This window comes from Balaenoptera acutorostrata, chromosome 16 (genome assembly GCF_949987535.1).
Source record: "Balaenoptera acutorostrata chromosome 16, mBalAcu1.1, whole genome shotgun sequence".
Classification (NCBI taxonomy): Eukaryota; Metazoa; Chordata; class Mammalia; order Artiodactyla; family Balaenopteridae; genus Balaenoptera; species Balaenoptera acutorostrata.
The window spans coordinates 993,239-1,009,497 of NC_080079.1; the positions used below are offsets into that span (position 1 = coordinate 993,239).

At 62.3% G+C, this 16,259-nt stretch overlaps 1 protein-coding gene across 3 annotated transcripts in view; it reads right to left on the reverse strand.

The window, feature by feature from the left end:
* Positions 1 to 1,838: 1,838 nt before the first annotated feature.
* The window catches only part of PWWP2B (PWWP domain containing 2B), a 31,375-nt gene continuing 16,954 nt past the window's right edge, over positions 1,839 to 16,259 (reverse strand). For 2 of the 3 annotated variants that reach the window (XM_057530538.1, XM_057530539.1), the window contains exon 3: positions 4,326 to 9,826. Coding sequence is in view for 1 of the 3 variants with exons in the window: in XM_057530539.1 (XP_057386522.1) it covers positions 9,813 to 9,826 (14 nt within the window). In the remaining 2 variants the exon portion in view is untranslated. Of the gene's footprint in view, positions 3,238 to 4,325; positions 9,827 to 16,259 lie in introns of those variants that run through there. The other variant, XR_009005603.1, reaches the window with a different exon arrangement.

Sequence of the window (16,259 nt, forward strand, 5' to 3'; positions counted from 1 at the left end):
CCTCCCCAGGAGCGTCCGCGGTGCCTGGCGCTCACCTGCACCAGGAAGCACAGGGCTCCACGCTCACCACGACCCCAGCCTGGGCGGCCTCAGCAGCTCGGCTTCCTCACCCAGATCAGCACGGAGCCCACGCGGCTGCTGTGTTAATATTTTGATAATTATTTTAAAACTAACTGCTTCCTTTGAAATCCTATGTGTCTTTACTCACTGAAAACATTAATAAATGGTGGCAGACGGGATTTTAGGGCAGTGAAATGATTCCGTGTGCTACTGTAACGGTGGGTACTGTCATGCGCGTTTGTCAAACACGTGGAGTGTAGGACTCAGAGTGAACCCTAATGTGAACCTTGGGCTTGATTAATAATAATGTATCCATGTTGGCTCATCAACTGCAACAAATGTATCCCACTGGTGCCAGGTGTGAGGAATAAGGGATGTACAGTGAGGGGGATGGGAAGGGCTCTGTACCATCTGCCCAATTTTTCTGGGAACTTAAAACTGCTCTAAAATATAAAGTCTCTTATTTTATTTTATTTTATTTGGCTGCGTCACGTGGCTTGTAGGATCTTAGTTCCCCGACCAGGGATTGAACCTGTGCCCTCGGCAGTGAGAGCGTGCAGTCCTAAACACTGGACCGCCAGGGAATGCCCTAAAGTCTATCAATTTTTAAAAGTTTATTAAATATGAAAAAATTATCCCCAGGCTACCAAAGGGGGCCCCGTGGAGCCCTGCAGGACCTGGGAACAGTGGCCCAGGCTCAGGCCAGCCCCTCAACAGCCAGTCTCCCCACTGGTGAACGGAGCAGGGCGTCCAGCAACCACCGCAGACCAGGGCTCCACTGCTAGTGATGGCCACAGACAGCGGGCACCTCAGCAGCGGCCTGAAAGGAAGGAACGATCACACTGAAAGTGCAATTCTGTGTTGATGCAACTCACACAGGCGCACCCACGCCCAGGCACACAGCCCCTCTCTAGGGCTTGCCCAGTGGGGTCCATTCCCAGCTTTGCAGATGGATCTAAATACTTCTGCAGGGTTTTCCGTTCTGAAGGCACACGTGGTTTAATCTCAGCCAGTACGTGCAGAGCAATTAAACCAAAAAGCTCATTTCTGAAAAGAGATAAAGTATTTGAGTACCTGCATCAATGTGCAACATCTGCCGAATGTTCTAGACATTTCCCTGGTGGGTGAAACGATGTCCACTCCCAGTAAATACTAACCCAACCACAAATACCTGAAGAAAGTGAGACATTTTCTTGCCAAAGATCAACCATGTTATCTCTTCAGATACATAGTTCTGGCAGGAATTTTTTCTGTTTTAAAATCTCAGAGCCAAATTCAAATCAAGCTAAACATAGTCTACTTTAGAGCTAATGTGTTTGAAGTTGGGACCTAACACGTGAAATATTTCAGGGGAAAATGCACAATATGTGACCCAGAAAGAAAGAAAGGGTTCCTCTAGGACTGAGCCCAGAGTGATGGCTGTTTGTAGGAAAGGTCTCTGGTTAGCAGAGCCTCACCGCGTGGAATGCCCGCACAGCACATTTACAATCCTTGTGCTACGTTGAGAAAGCAGGGCTGCGCTCCCCTTCCTGCAGAAACCAAGCCGCCACATGAGACCCTGGGCCAGGGGTGCACCCATGTCCCAGCAAACACACACGCCAGGTCCCTGCGGGTTTTATGACCCCACCCCGGAAATGCCTATGCGGACACGGACAGGCCATCCACGCAGGGGGCTCGCCAGGAAAGCAGTGCTGTGGTCCGCGCGCTGGTTGGAAGAAGAATTTCCAGACACGCAGTATTTTAGAGAGTGAGTTTATTGAGAACAAGGAGCAGAGTTAGTGAGGGGCGCTGCGAATCCAGCGGGCAGACTTCCTGATGGACCAGGGAGAGCCGGACCCCTTTGTGGGCTAGTGGCCAACTTTTATAGCCTCAAGACAAAGAAAATTCCTGCTGGCAGGATGGCATTAGGTGATTGGTCAAGATACTACAAGGTTACTACATGGTGATTATTTTACCTAATATGGAGTGGGGGGTTGTCCGGTTTAGGTTAGGAGAGCCCATGGCAACAGTTGCTATGGGGGCTTGGTGAATTCCAGAGTTTTTGTCCTGTGTCCTGGATGTAGGGCTCCACAGCAGGTGCAACAAAAAGCCAACCAAGGGAAGGCGACGCCTGTGGGGTGGACCCAGCCTGCGCCTGTGGGGTCGTCCCTGCTGGGCCTGGGCACCTCCGGGGCCCCGTCGCCAAACGCCAGGCCAGGGGGCCCGGGACTGGCTGCGGGAGGGGACCTCACCGCCTTGCCGCTCTCCTCCCGAGCACCAGTGGGACGAGCTGTGATGGCCAGGAGGCCCCTACTCAGCACAGGGCAGCTGCTGGTCGGGGGCCGCCCGGAAGGGCTGGTGCATCTGCAGCAAGGCGGACGACGGGAAGGCATCTCTGGACAGCGTGCCAGGAGCCGGGTGACAGAGGACCAGTCAGGCCTGTGCCCCTCCTCTCCGGAGCCCACCCTACGACGGCCCTCTCTGCAGCCACTCGGGTGGGGTGGGGCACGGAACCCTGGGCGTGGGGGGAGGCCGGGGAGGCAGCTGGGCCACAGGCCAGGAGCCTGCGTCTCAGGCGAAACCAGGGAGCAGGGTCTCAGCAAGTCACCTGAGACAGTGAATCCCAGGAGGTAAGGACCCCGTGTGCCCAGGTGAGATGAAAACATGTCACCCGAGACTGCACGGGGTATTCACAGCAGCCACAAGGCAGATAACCCAAGTGTCCACGACAGAAAAGGGGGCAAACAAAACTTGGCTCATCCGAGCCAGGGAACGCTATTCCCCACGACGGAGGGGAGCCCTGACGCAGGCGGCAGTGTGGGTGCTGCAAACGCTGAGCTCTCGGGGTTGGGGGGAAGCCGGGCGCCGAGTCCACGCACCACGAGACCCGCTTCTGTGAACGTCCAAGCTGGGCGACTCCCCGGGGACGGGACTCGGCCATGAGGCCTCGGGGGCTGGGCCGGGCTCAGGCAATGGCTGAAGACAGTGACGGAAGGCTCTGGAACCGACTGTGGTGACGGCTGTACAACCTGTGAACGCCCTAAAACCCGCTGAATCGCACCCTGTGATGGGTGGTCTGATGGGATGAGAGTGGTGTCTCTGTCAATCTGGCTCTGGAATGACCAGGTGCCTCTGGCCTGGGGAGACGAGATGGACTGAAGGGCTTCCTGACCCCGGTTCCTGTCATGAGTCCTCGCCCTAAAAACACGACGGAATTCCTTAGGGCCATTCTCTCCATGACAAATGGCCATTAGGAGCTTTGTGCTTGAACCTGCCTCCAGACTAGGGACCCAAATGCTGGGTGACTGTCATTGCGGTTGGCCCTAACACAGCCCCTTCCCGCCTGCGTGAGGAGCTCCCGTCCGCCCGCGGGGGCCTGTGCCGGGCGATCCCCCATGCTGCTCCCACCGGAAACCCGGGGTGGGGGCAGGAGCAAGGGGGAGGAGGGGCTGACGCAGCCGGTGAGGACCAGCAAGGCTTTTTCCCCAAAGCAGGCGGCCCCCCCAACCCTCCTCCTGTGGGCGCACGGGCCCCACCCGTCCAGGCCCCGTGCAGGACCAGCACCCGGGCCCCAGCAGCCGGGCCACGGCTCGGCTCCGCCTGAACCCCAGCCTGCCCTCCCCCACCCCCGTGCTGCCACACTCATCTGCAACCCCACCCCCTTCGCAGGACTCCTTCCTGGACCCCATCCTCGGGCCTCCCCCACCCCACTCACCCCTCCCCAGTGCCCGGCAGGTCGGGTCCAGGTCCATTCACCGTCCTCCCGGCTCCCTCAAGACCCCCGGCACCCGCTTTTCCTCCTGCCGCCTTCCTGGCTGTTCCCTGAGGCCCAGCTCACACCCCACCCCGTCCAGGGTGCCTCCTCGTGTCCACACCCCCCAAATCCACATGGTGACGTATAATCCCCAACACGACGCTATTTGGAGAGGAGCCCTAGGGGGTACTTCAGTTTCGATGAGGTCATGAGGGTGAGACACCCACAATAGGGACAGTGTCCTCCCCAGGGGAGACCAGGCTCTCTCAGTCATCAGAAGGGGCCATCTGTGCACCAGGAGGGGCCCCTCACCAGGCACTGGATCAGCCGGCACCCTGACCTTGGACGTCTGCCTTCCACCCCGGGAGAAATAAGTGTCCGTAGTACTTTGTAACGCAGCCTGAGCTGACCAGGACTTCCCACCCCACTTCATCCTCCCCATCCCACCCCACCCCCACCCCACCCCACCCCACCTCCATCCCCATCGCCCATCCCCACCGCCATCCCCACCTGCACCCCCAGGAGGGGCGGGTCCACTTGCTCAGGCCTCAGCCTCAGTCTCCTGAAGAATGAGGATTCTGACCCCCACCCCAGCTTCGGGCTCCCCGGGCCGCACCCCCAGGCTTGGGACCCCTGGGCCCCTGCCCTCAGCCACACCAGGAAGGAAGGCACCCCCCTTGCTCTGCCTCCCTCTATGCCCAGCCAGTCCGTAAAAGTACAGGGTCAAGGGCGCTGGCCGCCCAGCCCGAGGCCTCTGATCTCCCTCTGATCTCCGAGGTGAAAGGCAACCCTGGCGTCAGGCGGAGCTAAAAATAACTCAGCCAGCACTGCCCGGGTGCTCCGAGGGCGGGGCAGGAAGGGAGGCCCTGGTAACCATGTAACTGACAGGACGCAGGCCCAGCAAGGCCGCACCGGGCGTCCGCTGACGTGCCTCCAGCCCGAGAAGGTGGGCGAGGGGCTGCGGGCAGCCCACCCCAGCCCCGGCCCCTGCCTCCCACTGGGTGCTGATCGGCTCCCTTGGGGTTCTGGGGGTGCGGGAAGAGCACCAGCCACTGAGCTTTTCCCCAGCAGGCGACGGCCACTCTCAGGCCGGGACGGGGCCCCCACCGGCCAGCAGGGCGGCCTCGTCCCACCTGGTTTCCGCCTCCTCACCTCCTCCACCCGCATCCCTTACCTCGGCCTGACGACTGCCAGGGCAGAGGCCGGCTCCCTCCTCCGCGGGAGGCTCTGGGTGCCGTGGGCCCCAGCCTCAGACCACTGACAGCTCCCACTCAGCGGTGGAGATGCCCGCTGGACACGCCCCAGGCCCAAGGCAGGAAGGGGGCGGGTGGGAGCCCCAGGACTGGGGGAGACTGGGCAGGGGGGTCAGGCAGAGCTTCTTGGGTGGCTTGAGGCCAGGAACGCAGGGAAGGATCTGGTAATGCCCAGAAGAGTCACGCAGGGAGAAATACGCAGAAGACCCACGGGGGTGGGAGACTGCAGGGGATTTTTCTTTTCTTTTCTGCTTTTCTTTATTTTACTAATGTTCTACCCCCAACAGGGATTATTTTATAATCAGAGAAAAAAAACTTGGAGAAAAGGGAAGGTACCAACCGGGTTCCTGGTACAGCAGGGGGCCACACCACCGGTGGCAGGGCCTTTAAACCCTGCAGACAGGCTCGGGGACCAGCTGGGATGCCCCAGCCCCAGTGGCCCCAGCTGTGAGATGTGGGCACCGTGGCGACTTGCAGGCCCACGGTGAGGGCCCCGTAAATGTTTGCTCTGCCCCTCACCGCCCCCCCCACCCCCAAGAGCAGCCTAGCAGGTGGCATGTGGGGTTCCCATACTGTGTGCTTTATGGGGAGTGGAGACCAGAGGCGCAGTGGGGAGGGGGGATCGGGGACTGAGGGGCTGCAGAAGCCGGTCATCCTGGGGCCAAGAGCCCCACCCACGACCCCTGCTGCACAGCACCTGGCCCCCACCTGGAAGCCCAGGCCTCCCTGGGGTCCAGGCCCATGTCTAGAATCACACTGCCTGGTATAGGCAGGTCGCACACCCCATGGAGTTCCGAGAGCTGAAGAAGACGTTGACCTCCCTGGTGGGCGGCAGGGTGAGCAGGGGCTGCCCCCCCCGAGGACAAGTCCCGGACCCCTTCAGCCTCACCCTGGCCTGGCGGTGCGGTCTCGGGGCCTTGGTGCCCCCATCTGAGCAACGGGATAGCGGTGGTCCTCCCAGCCCCAGGCTTCCATGGAAACTAAAAGAGTGGTGCTGGTGTGGGAGACCAGAGGGGACCTGCCAGGCTTCATGCCCTCTGGCCAGCTGCTCAGCAGCTCCTCCATCTGGGGGCTGCCCTTCTATCCCAGGGGAAGCCCCTCCAGCCCCTAGACCCACCTCCACCACCTCCTTGGGCCGCCACCCAATCGGAGCCCCTCCGCCCGATGGCTCCTTCTAGACGGACACCGCAAGTCCAAAAGTAAGCCGTCACCCCAGGGTGTCGGGGGGAGCTAGGCCACCATGGGCCGTGTCCTGTGTCCCTCTACCTTCCTTCTCCTTGATGTGGGTTCAGCCTGGAAGTGGCCACGCTAAGGAGACCCCGGACTCCAGACCTAGGACCCCACGTGGGCCCTATCCCCGCAGTGCGTGCCTCCTTGGCTGCCCTGGCTTCTGAAGACCGTGGATCGGGGGTCGGGGGCTCGGGCCTCCGGGACGGAGCGGACTGGCCGAAGCGGGCCACCTGGCTGGAGGACCTCGAACGGGCAGTGAGAGGGAGGAGGGTGCTCTCCCCCCGCACCGGCCACGCCAGCCCCTGCCCCCCGCCGCAGCTGGGAGGGGGTGCGAGGCCCCATCCCCTGGAGGAACGGGGCTGGGAGGGTGACAGAAAGCCAGTCACGTGCCCTGCACACTTGTCGCCTTCCAGCCTGCTGTCCTCCGCCGGCCAGCCTGCTCCACAGCAAAGGTGAGGACAGCTGGCCAAGGGGCGGGGGGCGGGCGGGCGGCCAGCCCCATGGGGAGCAGGGTCGTGTGACCGGGTGGGCGAGCACTTGCTGGGTGCCTGCAGGGACCTGTGGGGCTGGAGGCTGGAAGGCCACGGGGGGTGGGGTGAGGGCTCCCCACGGGGCCCACCCCGGTCCCCTGGAAGGCTAAGGGGTCAGAACCCTCCCCACAGGGACACGAGGGAGGCCCGGCCGGCTCTGTTCTCGGAGCAGACGAGCTCCCGTAGGGAGACCCGTGGGAAGCTGGGACCCACAGTCAGGAGGGCCCCGGACGGCTCCCTCGGCTCCGCTGACAGCCCGGCCTCCCTGCCCTTCCCCTCCTGAGCACACCGGCTCCTCCTGCCTGGGATGTGCTTGTGGGGTCCCTCTGTTGAGAGGACCCCTCCCCAGCCCCTTCCAGAATGGCAGGGGCCTTCCTGCTCCACTGAGCTTTTCCCACCCCCCCCCAAGGTGCCCACTCCCCTGGAGGCCCACTCCCTTCCTACAGCCACTGTGCCCAGCCTCTGGGGGGGGCGGCCGGTGGGGGGAAGGAGCTGAGGGTCGGACATCACCGTGGCATCCCAGATATCACCAGGGGCCAGCCATCAACCCAGGTCTGGGGGGCCAGCTCTTGGTGAGGGTCCTACCTCCTGGGTCCTGAGAAGAATGACAGTCACACAGAAGGGCGTGGTGAGATGCAATGAAATCAAACTGCCAAGAAAACATGATCAATTTGCTGCTTAAAGAAACAGTCACAAAGACTGAAGAAAAAAAAAGGCTGCCTTCCCTTTCAATTAGAACTGCTGTCTGTCCCAGGGGACAGTGCACCCCAGCTGGCAGGGGTGTATAAAGACCTGGGGCAGGAATGGCCAGGACTTGGCTCCCCTTTAGCCCCTCCGGCCTAGCCGCCCTCCTGAAGGCTTCAGTGGGGGCAGCCCCATCCTGGGTGCCCTGGGTGTCTGAGCAGTGGGTGGCTGGAGGGGAGCCTTGGGGCCATGGCATGGAGAGGCCCCCAGCCCAGGGCAGGAGAGTGCCCAGAGCAGGACCAGGCGGCATCAGGTCATCAGGAGCAGGGTGGTCAAGGGACCGGGGAGCCTGCAGGCCTGAGGGTCATATCAGGGCCGGGCCCAGCTGGACCATAGAGGGCGCTGGCCTGGGACGGTCCAGGGACGACTCCAGGGCAAGGGACTGCCTGTGTCTCCTGTAGAGGCGGTCCCCCGTCTGTCTGTGGGGCTCCAAAGCCCCATGTGCTGGTGGCCGTCCTCGCACTTGACCTTGGGGCTGGTCCTGCTGCGCTGGCCTGCAGGGAGGGGCTGGGAGACCCGGGCTGGGAGAGCCAGGCCGGTAGTCAGGAGTGAACGTGCCCAGGGCAGGCTGCCATCTCGGGGGACCGGGGTCCCGGTCACTCTGAGGCATGCGTTTCTCCACGGAGCAGTGCCTCGCTTACAGAGAACGCCCTGTCTCTCTGCGCGGTCGGCACCTCCTCCCCAAGTCCAAGCCTCACCCCAGGGCAGCCGCGTCTCCCTCAAGGTGGGCATGGCAGCCCCTGGCCCCCAAGGGAGCCGTCTAGGACCAAGGCCGCAGAGCGGGGCTTGCGGTGGGGAACAGCTCTGGGCAACCGCGGGCGCAGAGGGTCTGGACGGCCCCTCTGGCCTGCACACGGAGGCCAGGCTGCCCTGCCCCAAGTCGGGGCCTTGGCTCTGCTGGACCCTCAGGGCAGGGGCATAAGGGGGCTCCCTGGGTTGGGGAGGGCAGGCGAAGGATTGCACGCCCTCTCTGCCCTCCTGGACTCATGCAAGGTTGCCCCTGCCTCCTCTGGGGGGGTCTCAGGGTGGGAGGGCCTGGACCAGAAGAGCTCCTCCTAGGGGGTTTATTCTGGTAAGATTCTGTTTGAGAAAAGGGCTCTGATGCTCCAAATGTTTGAAAACCACCGTCTTCCCGCTACCCGCACCCAAGAGTCAGGCCCAGGACCCCAGGCCCCACGGGGAGGGGAGTCCCACCCCTCTTCCATCCTGGAGAGGACCTCTGGCCTGGCCAGGAGCAGGTCCTGCTGGGTGCGGGGACACCCCAAATGTTCTAGTGAAGCCAGGAACAGGCAGAGGCACCACCGTCCCCTCTGGGATGTCCCTCGGCTCTGAAGGAGCCGACCAGGAAACCAGGGGGTCGAGGTTTCACAGGGAGAAACCAGAGCAAAACTCTCCACCTCCTGAGATGTCGTCCTGCCTGGGAAAGTCGTGCCAGCGAGAAAGCCCTGAGGGGGGCCGGACGAGGTGCGGCAGCAGCCAGAACAACGACCCGGCCCACGGGCAAGGAGGACCGCAAGCGACCCGTCCCCAAAGCCGCACTGTCCACGCGATAAGCGCTGCCCCAGGGTCCCCCAGCACCACAGATGCGCCCGAGCCAGGGTGACTTCCTCGCACACCTCTTTGTTCTCTTACATTTAAACCAAGAGCAGAACTCATTTTCTTTACCTTTCTTTTTGCTTTTTGGTCTTCAGAGTGACACAAAGGGGTACGGAACGCCCTCTTACAAAGAACAGGCGAGGTTCTTATCCTTCTCACGTTGAAGTCTGACTACATCACCCCCGCACGGGACGGGGGGACAGGGCAGCCCTGGGGCTGGTGCGGGGAGCCCAGCAGGACCCACGCTCTGGACGAACACGGAGGGGGACGGGGATGGGGAGGCGGCCGGTTGTCAAGCGCACAGAGACCCCGTGCGCCCGGGGCTGGGTTGTCCCGAAGCCAGCAGGGAGGTGAGGCGGCCCTGCTCCCCTGGGCGCCCTGACCCCGGAGGCCACCCTTGCTGCTGGGCTCTGGCTCTTCACAAACCAGAAAAGCTAAAGTCTGCGTCGGGGGAATAAATACATTTGGCCAAGAGGAGTCGCAGTGCTCCGGGGGTCTGTCCTCGTGGCCAGACGCACCTGCTGCCCCCGGAGGCCTCGAACCAGGCTGACCCCGCGGGCCAGGTCTCTGCGCACAGCCGGCCAGAAGGCTTGCAGGGTCCTGGGACGGAGCGGGGGTGCGGAGGACACCCCTGAAGTCAGGAGCTGCAGGGGAATAGCCATGCCCTCATTGTCTGTGACCTGGGGGGGAGCAGAAAGGGACACAGGTTACTTCAGGGTCCAGTGCCGGGGGGCAGGCCTCTTGGAGTCCAAGCACCAGGCCAGGGCGCCCACCCAGCTCTTCTGAGCCTCTCCCTCAGGCTCTGTGGTCCCTCAGCTTCACCCAGCCCTCACCATCTCGGGAGTCCCGCCTCCTTTGGTGCCCCTGCCCCTCTCCTGGGGCAGGTGTCTGACCCCTGCATGCCCCCGTGCCCACCCTACCTACCAGGGGCCCTGAACTGCCCGGGGAAGGTGCAGGATCCTCAGTGGCCCAGGGACCCAGACTACAGGCTTGTCCTGCAGCCCCTCAGCCTTGGGCCAGGCACACAGGGGCTGAAGGCAGGCCAGCTGTTCTGGGTCCTGCTAGCCGTGAGTGACTGGGGGTTTGGGGGGGCTGATGGCTGTGCACATGCCCCAGGCTCAAGGCTCAGAAGGCCCCAGTGTGAGGAGTGATTGACACCCCTGGAGCCCCGCCCCCAGCCAGGAGCCCCGCCCCCCCACCAGATGCACCCTCCTGGCTTAAAAAGACCCCCTTGGGGTCAGGGGTGGGCGGGGGTGGGGCAGAGGGCAGACCCTGGACAAGAAAATCCTCTCCCAGGTTGGCGGGGAGCCCAGGCTTCAGCCCTGCTTCCTGACTTGTCCCCACCTCCCATCTGACCACCAGGTGGTCACCCTCCAGCAGGGACAGCGGACCTCGCAGCCCAGCGTCTCAGGGCCAACCCCTCCCTAAAGAAGGCAGTGGGATCTCAAGGAGGGGAGTCTTCCCAAGTCCCGCAAGCCAGGGGGAAAGTGTTCCCCACACCGCAGCTCTGCCGTCACAGGAGGCTCTGGGAAGGAGGGAGCCTGGAAGGAGGGCCAGGTGCCTAGAGTCCAGCGAGAACAGGCGGAGCGCACGGGGGCTGCCGGCCACACAGCCGGCTGCTCCCCCCACCCCCGCAGGGGAGGTGTACCCGAACCGTGAGGCGCTCCTACACAGGAGGAGGGAGAGATGCCGGCCGGGGCCTGGCCCAGCCCTGAGAGCGGGCGTCTGCTTCTGCAGTCTTGGAAGCCGTGAGCGGCTGTGACAAGACCCCGAATGCCCTGAGACTGCCACGCCAGCCACGTGGAGGGCCCGGGCGTGCGTGCGTGCGTGTGCGAGGGGAGGTGCCGGCCACCCCGGCCGAGGCCTCGGGCAGGCGAGGAGTCCCGCGGACACTCCAGCCCGGCCGACGCCACTGGCCGGGAGCGCACACAATCATGAGAAATAACCAAGCAGAGTTGTCTGAAGTCACTGTGTTTTGGGGAAGTTTGTTCACAGAGTGATCATAAACTGAGACAAATACCCTACGTGTCTGAAGGCACTGAGAGGTTTCGATTTCTCTCAGAGACCTGGGAACCAATAACTGATTATATATAAACGACCCCAAATGAGGCAAATTCAACTCTGCAGAGAACAGATCTGAAGAAAAACAAAATATATTCATGATTATCTACATGGATAAGCTACAATTTTTTTTTTTAAGATTTCTTCTTTGATGTCGACCATTTTTAAAGTCTTTATTGAATTTGTTACAATAGTGCTTCTTTTTTTTTATGTTTTGGTTTTTTTTTTTCTGGCCACATGGCACGTGGGATCTTAGCTCCCCGACCACGGATCGAACCTGCATTGGAAGGCGAAGTCTTAACCGCTGGACCACCAGGGAAGCCCCTAAGCTGCAATTTTTTTTTTTTTTTTAATTTTTTTTTTTTTTTAATGCTATTCTTGTCTGCTTACATTCTTTTTATTTATGTATGTATGTATGTATGTATGGCTTTGGTTTCTGTGCGAGGGCTTTCTTTAGTTGCGGCAAGCGGGGGCCACTCTTCATCGCGGTGCGCGGGCCTCTCACTATCGCGGCCTCTCCCGTTGCGGAGCACAGGCTCCAGACGCGCAGGCTCAGTAATTGTGGCTCACGGGCCGAGTTGCTCCGCGGCATGTGGGATCTTCCCAGACCAGGGCTCGAACCCGCGTGCCCTGCATTGGCAGGCAGATTCTCAACCACTGCGCCACCAGGGAAGCCCCTAAGCTGCAATTTTTAATATCAACACTGAATCTTGATTTAGCCAGAAATCATGTTTGTGTGTTTGCGTGGCAGGAAAAGGGGGTGTTATGAGGTTGCAAAATCTTCCTTTTCCACAGGGAAAAAAGCCCATAAAGAAGGCTTCAGCTGAGAAATCATGAAAGAAGAAACAGCAAGGTTAAGTGTAGGAATGTGCAGAGAAATCCTTTCATTACACATTTCATGTTACTAGTGGGCTTTCAAACCATGAGCGTATGTAACACTGCTACAAATAAAAATTCAATGGAAAGATATCGTGTTCAGGAACATCTTACTATAATGTGAAATAGGAACCAAAGCCTTTTTCCACTTATTTTTAAAATATAGAATCCAGGAGATGCGAACGCCTTCCACCATCCCCGAGGCTGCCTGTGGGCCCTGAGCCCTGCGTCCGCCGAGGGGCTGGCAAAGCCTCAGGGCAGACAAGCCTCTCCTGTCACCATCGCTGCCCAGGTCTGAAAGCAGTGACCCCGCGGCCTAGCGGCCCGGCCAGCAGGTGGGGAAGGGGAGCCGCCGTCCTGCTCCTTATCCAAAGCGCCCAGGACTCCAACGACCAGGAAGGAAACACCAGCGGTGACCACAGCAAACTGGACCGCACACTCGCCCCAGCCGCAGCCGGTCGTCGGGCTCCAACCTGTCATCCCCCTCCCCCAGGGCTCCAAGGAAAGCTCCCGGCCAGGAGCCCGACTTGGGGTGTGCCGGAGGGACCCCTCTCTGGCCATCCCCCCCGCCCCGTGCATCCCGATCGCCTCAGAGCTCGGTCACGGCCCCCAGGCTGGTCCAAAGAAGCAGCTCAGCATCGGATGGAGAGGGCTGGGGGCTCCAGAGCCATCTCCAGAGGGATGCAAGGCATGTGGCCCGGGCAGGACCCTGAGCAAACACGGGAAAGACCTCTAAGTCCTGAGTGTAGCGCTAAGGCCTCCGCTAAGCAGACTCGTCCACCCAGGGCGGCGGGCTCCCAGTCTCGGGGCACCCCTGAGAGCAGGAGCCTCTGGGCATGACGTCCACTAAGCCACACCCGGACCCGGGGCCCAGAGCCCTAAGCCAGGGCCCAGAACCCTCCCCAACCTGGGGCCTAGAACCCTCCCTAACCCAGGACCCGGGGCCCAGTACCCGCAGCCGGGTCTGTCTTGCCCATCAGTGCCTGAGACAGGCCGCCCCTCCGGGAGCACCCTGGGCTGGGCAGACGGTGGGCTCCAGGAAAGGCTCTGCAGGGTCTGCCAGCAGCAGGTTTCCGGGGACACTGCCCTTGGCAAAGAAAAAGACGGAAACCATAAAACAAAATCCTGGACCTTGTTCTCGAATTCCCAACCACCTCCTGCCCAAACTGTCTGAGCCGCCAAATACCCCCTCCACATGCCAGTCCTGGGGACAGGCCCTCCCTGACGCGGGTGGTCTGCCCTCTGCAGGTGCCCCAGGACAGAGCGGACACCAGGCAGTGTCCTCACCGCCTGTGGGGGCTGCCAGGCCCTCCCACCCCCGAGTCCCCAGCGACCAGAGGCCCTAGGAGAGGCAAGGAGGGGCGGTGGGGGGCACGGAGAGGACGCGGACGCGGGACAGCAGCGATGACCAAAGCCCTGGTGGTCAGGCAGAAGCCCCGATGCAGAGGCCCCAGGGGGATGGGTCCCGGGCTGGGGCAGCCAGTGGGCCAGCTCTCGGAAGCCCTCAGGCTGGCCCGGGCCTCTGTGAGGACAGCAGGGGTTCTCCTAACTCTGGGGACAAACCCGGACTTTCCCTGTACTTTCTTCTTGATTGATCAGCCAGGGAAATGCCCCCGAGACTAAGACAGGCCCTCTGCCTGGGACGCACCGGCCCCTCTTTAATAATGGGACATTCCCTCTGGGCGGGGTGGTCCCCGTCCCTTCACCACGACAGCCTGAGCTGCCCCTCAGAGCGCCCCGGCCCTGCTGTCCCCCACCCCACTTAGAAACTGCGGGAAGGGCACAGACCACGGCAAGAGGCTGCTGGTGGTCCTCTAGAGAGAAGCGCATTTTTCTTCCCAGGAGGAAGACACCCACTGGCTAGGAACCAACTCCACTGCCCAGCAAGGCTTCCTCACCCCTTTCCCCCCAGTTCCTCCCTCCCCAAGAATCGCCCCAGTGCCACTCAGCCCAGTCCTGGCCCGGAGGCCCCTCCTGCCCTCACATCCCTGGAGGTGGCGCTCCCTCTAGCCTGGGTCCTGGAAGGGCCCCACAACGCCCCAGCATCCCCCGCCTCCCGTGGCCAGCACCCCAGGGATCAGGTCCGCCCCAGCCCTGACCGGAAGGGGCGGGCCATGCGGTCCCACAGCTGCCCGGGGGCCCAGGCATCTGAGGGGAGAGCCACGATGCCGGAGGCCCCTCGAACTGGGAGGCGAACGCCACCTGCACCGAACGTGGCTCTCCCGGCGGCCCCCACCGCCTCCTGCCTGCCGGGAGCAGGTTAACCGGGAAGCGTCCAGGCACCAGGGCACCCAGCGGGAGGGCGCCTCCGGCACGGGGCCAGGCCGATGCACCTCGTGAGCAACACCTGAGCCGGGTCTCCCCACGAGGGTGCCGTGGGGCAGAGGCCACACCACCCTGGGCTCCCAGCAGTACATCGCAACCTGGGGTCTCCAGCCCGGAAAGCGGCCCCCAGCCCATTCCCCACACAGGGCCGTCAGACACCCCAGGCTCAGCTCCCTCACGGGGCTAAGCTGCCTGCAGACCGGGGGCCTGTTGAGAAGATGGGGGGATGCGGGGCTCCCCTCCTTCCACGACAAGGCCTGGGCTGCGGGATGATCACCAGGCCGCTGAGCTCAACACCAGACCAGAACGGACAAGGCCTGTTCCCCAAACCACAGCCTTCCGAAATGCGGTGACGTCAGTGTCTCACGCGCAAACAAAGCAGCCACCGTTGGAAGTGAGAGCCACGGAGCCTCACGAAGAAGGAAGCAAAGGAAGGCGGCTGTGGCCTGGCATCGCCGATGCCACCTGGGAAGGCAGCCCACGGCAGCCCTGCGGGCGCACGACCTTCCACAGGCCACGCACACCGGGCCATCCAGTGCGGCTCAGGAAAAGCCACTCCCTCAACCCAGCGCAGACCAGCAAGGCGCTGGCCATGGCCCCCGAGCACCCACTTCCCCAGTCACCCGCTTGGTCCCGTGGTCCCTTCAGCCACACCCAGACTGCACCAGGTCTGGTGAGAGCCTGGCCCAGACACAGGGAGGGGAAGGGGACAGTTCCCAGGAGCGCCAGCTCCTCCGGGATGGAGCGCTGGAAAGCTGTTGTTGATGTCATTTCCCCAGGATATGCAGAGGGTTGACACGTGGCCCACCTCCTGGTCCAGAGGCCCAGGAGGCCCCTTCTCCCAGCCAGCGCTGCCCCCTCCATCCAGATCTGCTGTGTAGACCAGGTGTGGACACCTCCAGCTCAGGGTTCTTAACCCAGAGACATGATGGGGCAGATGCCAACCCGCCCGGAGCCAGACCATCCTCCCGGGCCCCTTCCTCCACGGCTGGGGAGCATCTCCCCTCGCCCGAGGTGCTGAGGGTGTGGGGGGAGGCACGCGTCAGGCATCCGGCTCTGCCTCTCCAGGGCCAGGGGCTGCCGGATGCACAGGGGAGAGCCTGGCCTGGGAGCAAACCCTGGCTGTGCCTCCCTGGGGACCGGTCTCCCCACCTGTGGGACAGGGCGCCACGGGCCCCCTCCTGGCGGTGCAGCCCAGCGCGCAGAGCGCCATGAACCTGGCGCAGGGCAGGGCGGGGGAGGGCGGCGCGCAGGCCCCCAGCAGGCCGGGCCCCCATGTGCATTACCGTGTGCCAGGCAGCGCGTGGGTCTGGGTGTGCAGGAACTTACTTCCTCCAAGGGGAGACCCCAAACAGAACAGCAAAGAGCGAAGGAGTGGGTTGTGAAGGAGCCGTGACAAACAAAGATGCTGGGATGGAGGATCCCAAGCTCTGGGGGTTCCTTGGGGTCACGGCCGTACATGGGGTGCTCAGGAGAGAGCCCCTGAGGAGGTGGCCACCGGGCACAGAGTGGGCGGGCACTGCAGCTCTGCCACACGGAGCCGAGAGCTGGGGAGGGGCGCCCTGCGTGTCTGCTTCCGTTGCAAACACAAGGACAAGCGAACACAGCAGAAAGGAGGCCTGCAGGAGGAGGTCAGCACGGAGGGGCCGGGACCATGTTCAGGCTGACTTGGGACCCTTGGGAATGTGCACGGAATCGAAACGTCAAGGAATCTCTACAGATGGAACGAGAAAAGGAACTCAGTGACCCTAACGGTGCCTGCGGTCATGACAACCACGGAGGGGGCGCTGTCTTGATAACTCTGAAACAGGAATTTGACGTGTCCCCCGAAGGGCCAGAGCCCAGGGACAA